Genomic DNA, 12,455 nt, shown 5'->3' on the forward strand with positions numbered 1-12,455 from the left:
GATTTTTTTAACAATAACTATGTACAAGCATTGCAGACAATCCGCACTTGGGATGGGCGCCCAGCATCCACTACGGACTACGAGAAATAGAATTATCGGTAAGTAAATTCTTATTTTCTCTAACGTCCTAGTGGATGCTGGGGACTCCGTCAGGACCATGGGGATTATACCAAAGCTCCCAAACGGGCGGGAGAGTGCGGATGACTCTGCAGCACCGAATGAGAGAACTCCAGGTCCTCCTTAGCCAGAGTATCAAATTTGTAAAATTTTACAAACGTGTTCTCCCCTGACCACGTAGCTGCTCGGCAAAGTTGTAATGCCGAGACTCCTCGGGCAGCCGCCCAGGATGAGCCCACCTTCCTTGTGGAATGGGCATCTACATATTTCGGCTGTGGCAGGCCTGCCACAGAATGTGCAAGCTGAATTGTACTACAAATCCAGCGTGCAATAGACTGCTTAGAAGCAGGAGCACCCAGCTTGTTGGGTGCATACAATATAAACAGCAAGTCAGACTTTCTGACTCCAGCCGTCCTAACTATATATATATATATATATATATATATATTAGGGCCCTGACAACGTCTAGCAACTTGGAGTCCTCCAAGTCCCCAGTAGCCGCAGGCACCACAACAGGTTGTTTCAGGTGAAAACGCTGACACCCCTTTAGGAAGAAACTGGAGACGAGTCCCAGTTCTGCCCTGTTCAAATGGAAAATTTTAATATGGGCTTTTGTAAGACAAAGCCGCCCATTCTGACAATCGCCTGGCCGAGGCCAGGGCTAACACATGGTCACTTCCCATGTGAGATATTGGTCAACAGCATGGTCACTTTCCATGTGAGATATTTCAAATCCACAGATTTGAGCTGTTCAAACCAATATGATTTTAAGAAATCCCAACCCTATGTTGAAACCTCACGGTGCCCCTAGAGGCACAAAAAAGCTGTATATGCAATACACCCTTTACAATCTGGACTTCAGGAACTGAAGTCAATTCTTTCTGGAAGAAAATCTACAGGGCCGAAATTTAAATGTTAATGAACCCCAATTTGAGGCCCAAAACACTCCTGTTTTCAGGAAGTGTAGAAATCGACCTAGTTGAATTTCCGTCGTGGAGCCTTCCTGGCCTCACCCACGCAACATATTTTCACCACATGTGGTGATGACGTTGTGCGGTCACCTCCTTCCTGGCTTTGACCAGGGTAGGTATGACCTCTTATGGAATGCCTTTTCCCTTCAGGATCCGGCATTCAACCGCCATGCCGTCAAACGCAGCCGCGGTAAGTCTTGGAATAGACATGGTACTTGCTGAAGCAAGTCCCTTCTTAGCTCCCCAGGCCCTTAGTCCTCTGTGAGCATTTCTTGAAGTTCCGGGTACCAAGTCCCTCTTGGCCAATCCGGAGCCACTAGTATAGTTCATACTCCTCTATGTCTTATAATTCTCAATACCTTGGTTATGAGAAACAGAGGAGGGAACACATACACTGACTGGTACACCCACGGTGTTACCAGAACATCCACAGCTATCGCCTGAAGGTCTCATGACCTGGCGGAATACCTGTCCCGTTTTTTGTTCGGGCGGGACGCCATCATGTCCACCTTTGGTCTTTGCCAACGGTCCACAATCATGTTGAAAAACTTCCCTATGAAGTTTCCACTCTCCCGGGTGGAGGTCATGCCTGCTGAGGAAGTCTGCTTCCCAGTCGTCCACTCCCGGAAAGAACACTGCTGACAGTGCTATCACATGATTTTCCGCCTAGCGAAAAATCCTTGCAGTTTTGTCACTGCCCTCCTGCTTCTTGTGCCGCCCTATCTGTTTACGTGGGCGACTGCCGTGATGTTATCCCACTGGATCAATACCGGCTGACCTTGAAGCAGAGGTCTAGCTAAGTTTAGAACATTATAAATTTGCTCTAAGCTTATTTATGCGGAGAGAATTCTCCAGACTTAATCACACTTCCCTGGAAATTTTTTCCCTGTGTGACTGTTCCCCAGCCTCTCAGGCTGGCCTCCGTGGTCACCGGCATCCAATCCTGAATGCCGAATTTTCGGCCCTCTAGAAGATGAGCACTCTGTAATCACCACAGGAGAGACACCCTTGTCCTTGGATATAGGGTTATCCGCTGATGCATCTGAGGATGCGATCCGGACCATTTGTCCAGCAGATCCCACTGAAGAGTTCTTGCGGGAAATCTGCCGAATGGAATTGCTTCGTAATAAGCCACCATTTTTACCAGGACTCTTGTGCAATGATGCACTGATACTTTTCCTGGTTTTAGGAGGATCCCGATTAGCTCGGATAACTCCCTGGCTTTCTCCACTGGGAGAAACCCGTTTTTCTGGACTGTGTCCAGAATCATCCCTAGGAACAGTAGACGTGTCGTCGGAAAAAGCTGCGATTTTGGAATATTTAGAATCCCCTCGTGCTGTCGTAGAACTACTTAAGATAGTGCTACTCCGACCTCCAACTGTTCTCTGGACCTTGCCCTTATCAGGAAAGCGTCCATGTTTCTTTTAAGAAAAATCATCATTCCGGTCATTACCTTGGTAAGGACCCGGGGCGCCGTGGACAATCCAAACGGCCGCGTCTGAACTGATAGTGACAGTTCTGTACCAGGAACCTGAAGTACCCTTGGTGAGAAGGGCAAATTTGGACCTGTAGGTAAGCGTCCCTGATATCCAGTGACACCATATCGTCCCCTACTTCCTGGTTCGCTATCACTGCTCCGAGTGACTCCATCTTGATTTGAACGCTTGTATGTAAGTGTTCAAATATTTCAGATCTCACCGAGCCGGTTGGCTTCAGTACCACAATATAGTGTGGAATACTACCCCCTTCCTTGTTGTAAGAAGGGTACTTTGATTATCACCTGCTGGGAATACAGCCTGTGAATTGTGTGAGGGGGAGACGTCTCGAATTTCCAATGTACACCTGGGATATTACATGTAGGATCCCGGAGTTCCTTTGCGAGTGTTGCTGAAACTCTTGAGATGACCCCCTACCGCACCTGAGTCCGCTTGTACGGCCCCAGCGTTATGCTGCGGACTTGGCAGAAGCCGTGAGGAGCTTCTGTTCCTGGGAATGAGCTGCTTGCTGCAGTCTTCTTCCCTTTCCTCTACCCCTGGGCAGATATGACTGGCCTTTGCCCGCCTGCCCGTATGAGGACGAAAGGACTGAGACTGAAAGACTGTGTCCTTTTCTGCCAATATGTGACTCGGGGTAACAAAAGGTGGATTTTTCAGCTGTTGCCATGGCCACCAGGTCCAATGGACCGCCCCTTTATACGGCAATACTTCCATATGCCGTCTGGAATCTGCCTCACCTGACCACTGTCGTGTCTTCGTCTGGCAGATATGTACATCACATTTACTCTTGATGCCAGAATGCAAATATGCCTCTGCGCATCACGCATATATAGAAATGCATCCTTAAAATGCTCTATAGACAATAAAATCCTGTCCCTGTCAAGGGTATCAAAATTTTCAGTCAGGAAATCCGACCAAGCCCCCTCAGCGCTGCACATCCAGGCTGAGGCGATTGCTGGTCGTAGTATAACACCAGTATGTGTGTATATACTGTTATGATATTTTCCAGCTTCCTATCAGCTGGCTCCTTGAGGGCGGCCGTATCTGGAAACGGTAACGCCATGTTTTTTATAAGCGTGTGAGCGCCTTATCCACCCTAAGGTGTGTTTTCCAACTCGCCCTTACTTCTGGCGGGAAAAGGGTATACCGCCCATAACTTTCTATCGGAGGAACCCCACGTATCATCACACACTTCATTTAATTTATCTGATTCAGGCAAAACTACAAGTAGTTTATTCCCACCCTACAAAATACCCTTATTTGTGGTACTTGTGGTATCAGAAATATGTAACACCTCCTTCATTGCCCTTAACATGTAACTTGTGGCCCTAAAGGAAAAATACGTTTGTTTCTTCACCGTCGACACTGGGGTCAGTGTCCGTGTCAGTGTCTGTCGACCGACTGAGGTAAATGGGCGTTTTTACAAGCCCCTGACGGTGTCTGAGACGCCTGGACCGATACTAATTTGTCCGCCGGCTGTCTCATGTCGTCAACCGGCTTGCAGCGTGTTGACATTATCACGTAATTCCCTAAATAAGCCATCCATTCCGGTGTCGACTCCCTAGAGAGTGACATCACCATTACAGGCAATTTTCTCCGTCTCCTCACCAACATTTTCCTCATACATGTCGACACACACGTACCGACCTACTGCACACACACAGGGAATGCTCTGATAGAGGACAGGACCCACTAGCCCTTTGGGGAGACAGAGGGAGAGTTTGCCAGCACACACCAAAAGCGCCATAATGTATATAACAACCCTAGAAGGTGTTGTTTCTATATATATACGCTCTTAATATATAATTATATCGCCAATTTATGCCCCCCTTCTCTTTAACCCTGTTTCTGTAGTGCAGGGGAGAGTGGGAGCCTTCCTCACCAGCGGAGCTGGTCAGGAAAATGGCGCTGAGTGCTGAGGAGAATAAGCTCCGCCCCTTTCTCGGCGGGTTTTTCTCCCGGTTATTAGGAAAACTGGCCTGGGTTAAATACATACATATAGCCTTAATGGCTATATGTGATGTATTTATTTGCCTCTAAGGTAATCTATATTGCTGCCCAGGGCGCCCCCAGCAGCGCCCTGCACCCTCCGTGACCGAGATCAGTGAGCCGTGTAGCAACAATGGCGCACAGCTGCAGTGCTGTGCGCTACCTTCATGAAGACTGAGGAGTCTTCTGCCGCCTGTTTCCGGACCTCCGTTCTGCCGTTCTTCAGCGTCTGTAAGGGGGATCGGCGGCGCGGCTCCGGGACGAACCCCAGGCTGACCTGTGTTCCGACTCCCTCTGGAGCTCAGTGTCCAGTAGCCTAAGACTTCAATCCTCCTGCACGCAGGTGAGTTGCAAGTCTCTCCCCTAAGTCCCTCGTTGCAGTGATCCTGTCGCCAGCAGGAATCACTGATTAGAAACCTAAAAAAAAACTTTTCTAAACAGCTCTTTAAGAGAGCCACCTAGATTGCACCCTCTCGGACGGGCACAAAAACCTAACTGAGGCTTGGAGGAGGGTCATAGGGGGAGGAGCCAGTACACACCATGTGACCAAAAAGCTTTTTTAGATGTGCCCTGTCTCCTGCGGAGCCCGCTATTCCCCATGGTCCTGACGGAGTCCCCAGCATCCACTAGGACGTTAGAGAAAGAAGGATTGAGTAGTAATGAACAATATTTAATACACCATTAAAAACATCCACATGTGTTAAAAATAAACATAAATAACAGTACTAAAATATAAATATTTAGGGGTCAGGAAATTACTGCCTTCTCCGTGTGATCCGTTCCTATTTAATGGAGATCGGATAATAAACAGGTAGTTCTAATGGCGTGCGGCAAAAAGCACAGTCCACAGTGCAAACAGTTAGTTACCACATTCATCCGCTGGAGGTGTAGTCCCTTAGTGAGCTGATATGAGAAAATCACACTTGTGGGTCCTCACTGCATCGCGGTATCCTTATTTAATGAAGAGGATTCGTGGTGAAGCTGTAGATGATGTTTGCCAGAGTTTTTTTCCTGTTGCAATAAAGTCCAGTCCTGGTCCGGGCACACTGGGCAGCAGATTCCAAAGAGTAATGACCCCAACAACTCCTTTACTGACGCGTTTCGCTGCAGGTCCTGCAGCTTTTTCAAAGATGCTTAGTGAAGTGAAGTCTAGTCTTTGAAAAAGCTGCAGGACCTGCAGCGAAACGCGTCAGTAAAGGAGTTGTTGGGGTCATTACTCTTTGGAATCTGCTGCCCAGTGTGCCCGGACCAGGACTGGACTTTATTGCAACAGGAAAAAAACTCTGGCAAACATCATCTACAGCTTCACCACGAATCCTCTTCATTAAATAAGGATACCGCGATGCAGTGAGGACCCACAAGTGTGATTTTCTCATATCAGCTCACTAAGGGACTACACCTCCAGCGGATGAATGTGGTAACTAACTGTTTGCACTGTGGACTGTGCTTTTTGCCGCACGCCATTAGAACTACCTGTTTTTTTATCCGATCTCCATTAAATAGGAACGGATCACACGGAGAAGGCAGTAATTTCCTGACCCCCAAATATTTATATTTTAGTACTGTTATTTATGTTTATTTTTAACACATGTGGATGTTTTTAATGGTGTATTAAATATTGTTCATTACTACTCAATCCTTCTTTTTCACCTTAGTAATTTTAAATTAGCGCTGCTATTTGTTTTCTGTTTTGTGCTTTAATGTGGGTGTGACTGCCCCATTTATTTAGCAGCAGCTTTGGAGAAACAGCACAGCAAAGCGCCTGATCTTTTTATCTATTGATAAAAAATTTCTGTTTGCTATCACTGAGAGTGCAGCCTATCCAGTCACTAGGAACCAGTGACATCACTGAGAATGCAGCCTATCCAGTCACTAGGAACCAGTGACATCACTGAGAATGCAGCCTATCCAGTCACTAGGAGCCAGTGACATCACTGAGAGTGCAGCCTATCCAGTCACTAGGAGCCAGTGACATCACTGAGAGTGCAGCCTATCCAGTCACTAGGAACCAGTGAGGTACAAAATGATTCTTTTGAGGTCTCTAGATCTTTGTGAGTTCACAGGACTCATTTGCATAGTATTTGTTCAGTGGATCCCTCCAGCTCCAAACAGAATCCATGGCTGACTGTTGCCACAGTATATTAGGACACCAGGGAGATGTACTAATCTTTGAAGAGTGATAAAGTGGTGTACCAGCCTATGAGCTCCTAACTGCCATGTTACAGGTTGTGTTTGAAAAATGACAGGAGATGATTGGTACTTTATCTCTCTCCAAGGCTTGGTACATATGCCTCACAGTCCCATTTTGGAACAAATAGCAACACAAAATATAAGAAACAAGGGTAGTACGGTAGCCAGGGAGAATTGCTTCAGATAGATGGACTCCATCATTACCAGTGATAGGCTTTTATGAGGTACATATTCAAATCTCAAATATCTATGGGTCTAATTCAGACCTAATCGCAGCAGCAAATTTGTTAGCTAATGGACAAAACCATGTGCACTGCAGGGGGGGCAGATGTAACATGTGCAGAGAGCGTTAGATTTGGGTGGGGTGTGTTCAAACTGAAATCTAAATTGCAGTGTAATAATAAAGCAGTCAGTATTTACCCTGCACAGAAACAATATAACCCACCCAAATCTAACTCTCTCTGCACATGTTATATCTGCCTCCCCTGCAGTGCACATGGGCCCTCATTCCGAGTTGTTCGCTCGCAAGGCGATTTTAGCAGAGTTACACACGCTAAGCCGCCGCCTACTGGGAGTGAATCTTAGCTTCTTAAAATTGCGAACGATGTATTCGCAATATTGCGATTACAAACTACTTAGCAGTTTCAGAGTAGCTTCAGACTTACTCGGTATCTGCGATCAGTTCAGTGCTTGTCGTTCCTGGTTTGACGTCACAAACACACCCAGCGTTCGCCCAGACACTCCTCCGTTTCTCCAGCCACTCCTGCGTTTTTCCCGGAAACGGTAGCGTTTTCATCCACACGCCCATAAAACGCCGTGTTTCCGCCCAGTAACACCCATTTCCTGTCAATCACATTACGTTCGCCGGAGCGAAGAAAAAGCCGTGAGTAAAAAAACTATCTTCATAGCAAAATTACTTGGCGCAGTCGCAGTGCGAACATTGCGCATGCGTACTAAGCAGAAAAACGCTGCGATGCTAAGAAAATTACCGAGCGAACGACTCGGAATGAGGGCCATGGTTTTGCCCATTTGCTAACAAATTTGCTGCTGCGATCAGATCTGAATTAGGCCGTAAGGCATTTATTTTTAATAAAAAAACGTATCCTTTAAAAATATTATTTTCCTCTACCGTGGACCCTCTTTTGTCTATGGGCAACGCCTCCGCACCCACCTCCCCCACTGCCCGCCGTAAAGCAAGGTCTCAGCCCTGCTCTGGGGATAATATAACCGTCCAAGTGACCCTCACATAGAAGAATTCCGCCCTTTTCAGGCAGACTCGCCGGTGGATTCCTTCCATTGTGTATGACTGAAAGCCCAGTTGTAGACATACAACAGCAAATGCCAAATGTGCCAACCTGATTTACAGGAATAACCAGGGGATGTGGCATCGCTGCTGAGACTTCGGCGTAAGAACATTCATCAGCCGTCTTTATGCTGTAAGAATAGATCGTAATCTGAAAGGAACATAATTCCCATTGTCTGTGCCCTGTGAGCAGAAACGACTGTTCCCTCCCTAAATGTAAAACAACAGGGCTGGGTGCCGGGAGATACCCCGTCTGTGGGATATATACGCAGGGTTTGGCTGTTATATATGAATGGTAACCTATAATATCAGTAACTGAGGAACCCAAATGCTCAGGTTAACCTGTACGAAATTCCGTACACCTATTCCCAACAGTCCCAGGGATTATATCAATCCTATGTGCCCCGTTTATCATTTATCTTTTTAATGAAATGATTATTTTTTGATACTACATTGTGTGTTTTACATATGAGTGGTGCGCTCTCACTTTTAGCGCTGCCCTAATCCCCCCTTCCCAGGGCATCATAAGGGAGATATCCCTCCGGTAAAATACCGGGTGTGAAAAACTGATGTTCTTCCCGATTGTTTCACCGATTTTTTTTTTTTTTTTTTTTTACAGGCTATCCTAATAGATCACCTGTAAAAAAAAAATGCCCTTTCTACCGAAAACACACAGGTTCAGTGAAAGTTGTGTGTTTTCGTGAGAAACAGCCCCGTTTTGGCTTGAAAACATGGCTGTTTCCGGGGATTTGGTTTCGCCTGCCTGAGGCAGGTGAAAAAAAATCCCAGGGAGGCCGTGGGGACCTGCAGTTTCCCATGCCCGCTGCAGCAGCAGACTGGGTCTGCACTGAGGGTGCCGTGGCTCGGGAGCCGGCACCATGTGCCAAGACGCCCTGTGGGGAAGCCGGAGCAGCGCCGCAGCCTCCTCTTCCCCTGATCCCGGCAGCGGTCATGTGATTGGGTAGCCGGAGGTCAGCGCTGCACCGGGAGCTGTCAGGAACTGGCATGCAGTGCAGCATCAGAAGCCCTGATAGGGGTGATGTCTACGCTTGGTCAGGGGGTGTCAGTGTGCATTTGGTACTTGAAAGATAGGTCATACCCAGCATCAGGAGTCATTAGACAGCGCGTGTGCCAGTGGCTATTATCGGGGGAGGGATCCGGCAAATGCCTCTCCCGGACAACTCTGCAATGTGTAGGCCATAGGCTACAATGGATAACATCACCGCTATTGCAATCAGAAACATATTCAAGGGATACTTACATTTTACAGGTATCCGCCTGGAAATGTTAGTTTTCAAGGGATTCCCACAAAATGTGTATAATAAATATGCCCCTAAAACATAACTGTAACCTGAGTGACTTACCTTTATGTAGAAACCAAAGAGACACGATCCACTCATAGCTCCCACCCTGGCTGCGGCAGTGCATTGTGGGAAATGAGACTTGGCTCTTCCTTCTTACAGGGTACAACGTCAGCTGAACCCTAATGTGCGGCGCAGGTTTCCCACTTGCAGTCGCACAAACCCCCGCATCAGCAGAACGAGATCTCGCATTAGCAAAAGACAGTAAATCCAAATACAGCAACTTTGACTGCGACCCAGATTGAGCCCCGATATCAGGGTAAGAACCCACAGCGTGGCAATATATAAGCATGGCCGCATGATTTCACATGCACAAACCAGGAAATTAAAGAAACACGTCTAACAGACACGGACGGAGCGCTGCAGCACCCAACAACAACGAGTTCATATAGAGGAATCCTCACCTCAGGCAGCCGGTCGCATTGTAAAATGTGTCGGCGTCGGACAGGATCTCATGCTTGGAGTACTCCCCTTCACTCCAGCCGGAACACGGGATGAGGATGCTGGTAGTCATGGGGCGGAGGGCGTCGCGGACCAGCATACCCTTCAGTTGGTCGTTAGATGATAAGTTCCACAGTAACCCTACAACGCCAGACATGAGAGTGAGGACACAGATAATACCCCCAGTCAGGGACGGATCTAGACTTTTCTTTTAGGGGGGGCAGTTTACTGTTTAATCTTGACTCCTCCCTTTTCCAGTCCCAACTCCTCCCATCTGCAATCCTAACTCCTCCTCTCAATTCCTGAAAAACTAAACTTTTTGAGTGAAACTGAGATAGTGCTTTGTGATTGTTCTATGTACATGTGACTGTGCTGTGGGGTAATTGTATTTATTAGCCCTAGTACCCACACACCTGCAAGTGAGGGGCATATGCTCTGTAACCCTTGCTCTCCTGGCTCCTCTGTGCTGCTGTGGTATAGGCCGCAGCACAGCGTTTTGCCTCATACTCTCCCTGGAGAGCTCTCCTCTGCTCAAAAGTGGGCATGGCTATGACTGTGTTGGGGGGGGGGGGGGGGGGGGGCGGTCGACCCCTTCACCCCGCCCTAAATCCGTCTCTGCCCTCAGTTATACCGGCACATAAACACTGACTGGTAATGATGCAATGATGGACCTGATGCATGTCATCTGTGACGTAACACTCACTTATAGGGCGTAAGGGTTAACGCTTGACCTTGATTTTCAGTATGAAGACAGACCGTGAAAGCGGGTTCTCACCATCTCTCTGGTCTTAAGCAGGAGGTGTCTATTGGAAGCAGAGCAAGGCTTTCGGAGGGGCTGACCTGGCACTGCCGGGCTCCTCTGGCCCCCTGCACACCCCACAATTATACTCATGTATAGGGTAGTTCTATAGGAATCTACAATTCCACAGATAAAGAACATTTCCGTTTGCCAGCTGCAATACATATGTACAACCTGCGGGGGCGCTGTCTATGACGTTGCCTGTAGAGTGCACTGAATAGAGCAGGCCTGGCCAACCTGTGGCTCTCCAGATGTTGTGAAACTACACATCCCAGCATGCCCTGCCACAGTTTTAGCATTCCCTAATGGCAAAACTGTGGCAAAGCATGATGGGACTTGTAGTTTTACAACAGCTGGAGAGCCACAGGTTGGCCAGGCCTGGAATAGAGGCACATCAGCTGGCTGGCTGGCAGGCACCTGCACAATAGACAGCAGGATATAATATGGCAGCGGGCATTCCTGCTGGTAAACGGTTTTATCATGCTGAAACACGGAGGGGAAAGGCGGCTGATCCCTGGGAACAACATGCAGATCGATCACTCAGGGAGATATATATCTGGAGAAGTCAGTGCCCCAGCATGGGGGCAGCTTATTGCTTATCTGACCAAAAAATCTCACAGCAGTACAGCAGGGATTCCGTACTGCACTGTAGTTACTCTGACCTTGAGATAGTGTCAGATAGTAGCCGGGAACATTTACTATCATCCTGTCATTGTGGCCTTTTATCTGTCAGTGACAACATTAACAGTGCTGGGTGTGAGATAGGGAAGGTATTGCTACAGCAGAATACCGGGGGGTGTAAGATAAACTCGGACACTGCACAGTGTAATAATGTAACCGCGCCTGTGACTCACCGCCGGCCCAAGACCCTGGAATTTGTAGCCAGGAGATACCAGGGACCAGTCAGGATAAATCGTCTAATCACTGCTGATAAGAACTGGGACAAGCAGATCCCTGTCTGACACACTGGGGCAAATTTACTAAGGTGGTGATGTTGCTCATAGCAACCAATCACAGTCTACTTAACATTTATCTAGTTTCTTCTAGAAGATAATAGATAGAATATGATTGGTTGCTATGGGCAACACCACCAGTTTCTAAAAAAAACCTCCCACCTTAGTAAATTTACCTCACTGTCTCATCTATGGATTCATCTACATCTAATAATCATACAGTATTGTGGGGATTATTCATGAAGCAGTGAAAAGAGTGGAGAAGTGAGCCAGTGGAGAAGTTGACAAGGGCAACCAATCAGCTGCTCCGTACAATTGTATAGTATGCAACTTATAAATGTTACTTCAATGCTGATTGGTTGCCATGGGCAACTTCTCCACAGGCTCACTTCTCCACACTTTTCACTGCTTCATGAATAGACCCCTATATTAGAGAGTAGCTGTTTATATCTGGACTCATTTCACATGCACTGGTGACCACTGGTGGTATTGCCAAGCTGTCCCAATACTGCCCCCAAAACATAAGCAATATCCAAAATATGCCCACTCGGATTCAGCTGGATCGCTGTGGGACTTGTCACCAGTTACAATTGCAAAATGAAACCTTAGACCTCTGTAGAATATACAATGCATTCACCAGTCCCAACGCTCCTGACATCTTTGGTAGGAACAGGACAGTCGTCCGGTCAGCCACCTCCACTAACCGGACATTACATTGCAACCGCCATCAGGAGAGTGCTAAATTCACCCTTCTAATGTCTGACCTGGAAATCAGGCTGACCGGTGATTCCCTTCAGGACATAGATGGAGGTGACAGCCCTTGACTTTAATATCT

General features: G+C 47.4%; 1 protein-coding gene across 2 annotated transcripts in view; it reads right to left on the minus strand.

The window, feature by feature from the left end:
• The window catches only part of PKP2 (plakophilin 2), a 98,875-nt gene that overhangs the window by 38,359 nt on the left and 48,061 nt on the right, over positions 1 to 12,455 (minus strand). For both annotated transcript variants that reach the window (XM_063929129.1, XM_063929128.1), the window contains one exon: positions 9,832 to 10,009. In XM_063929129.1, the coding sequence (XP_063785199.1) occupies positions 9,832 to 10,009 (178 nt within the window). The remainder of the gene's footprint in view (positions 1 to 9,831; positions 10,010 to 12,455) is intronic.

The sequence above is a fragment of the Pseudophryne corroboree genome, chromosome 6, assembly GCF_028390025.1.
Source record: "Pseudophryne corroboree isolate aPseCor3 chromosome 6, aPseCor3.hap2, whole genome shotgun sequence".
NCBI classification, from domain to species: domain Eukaryota; kingdom Metazoa; phylum Chordata; class Amphibia; order Anura; family Myobatrachidae; genus Pseudophryne; species Pseudophryne corroboree.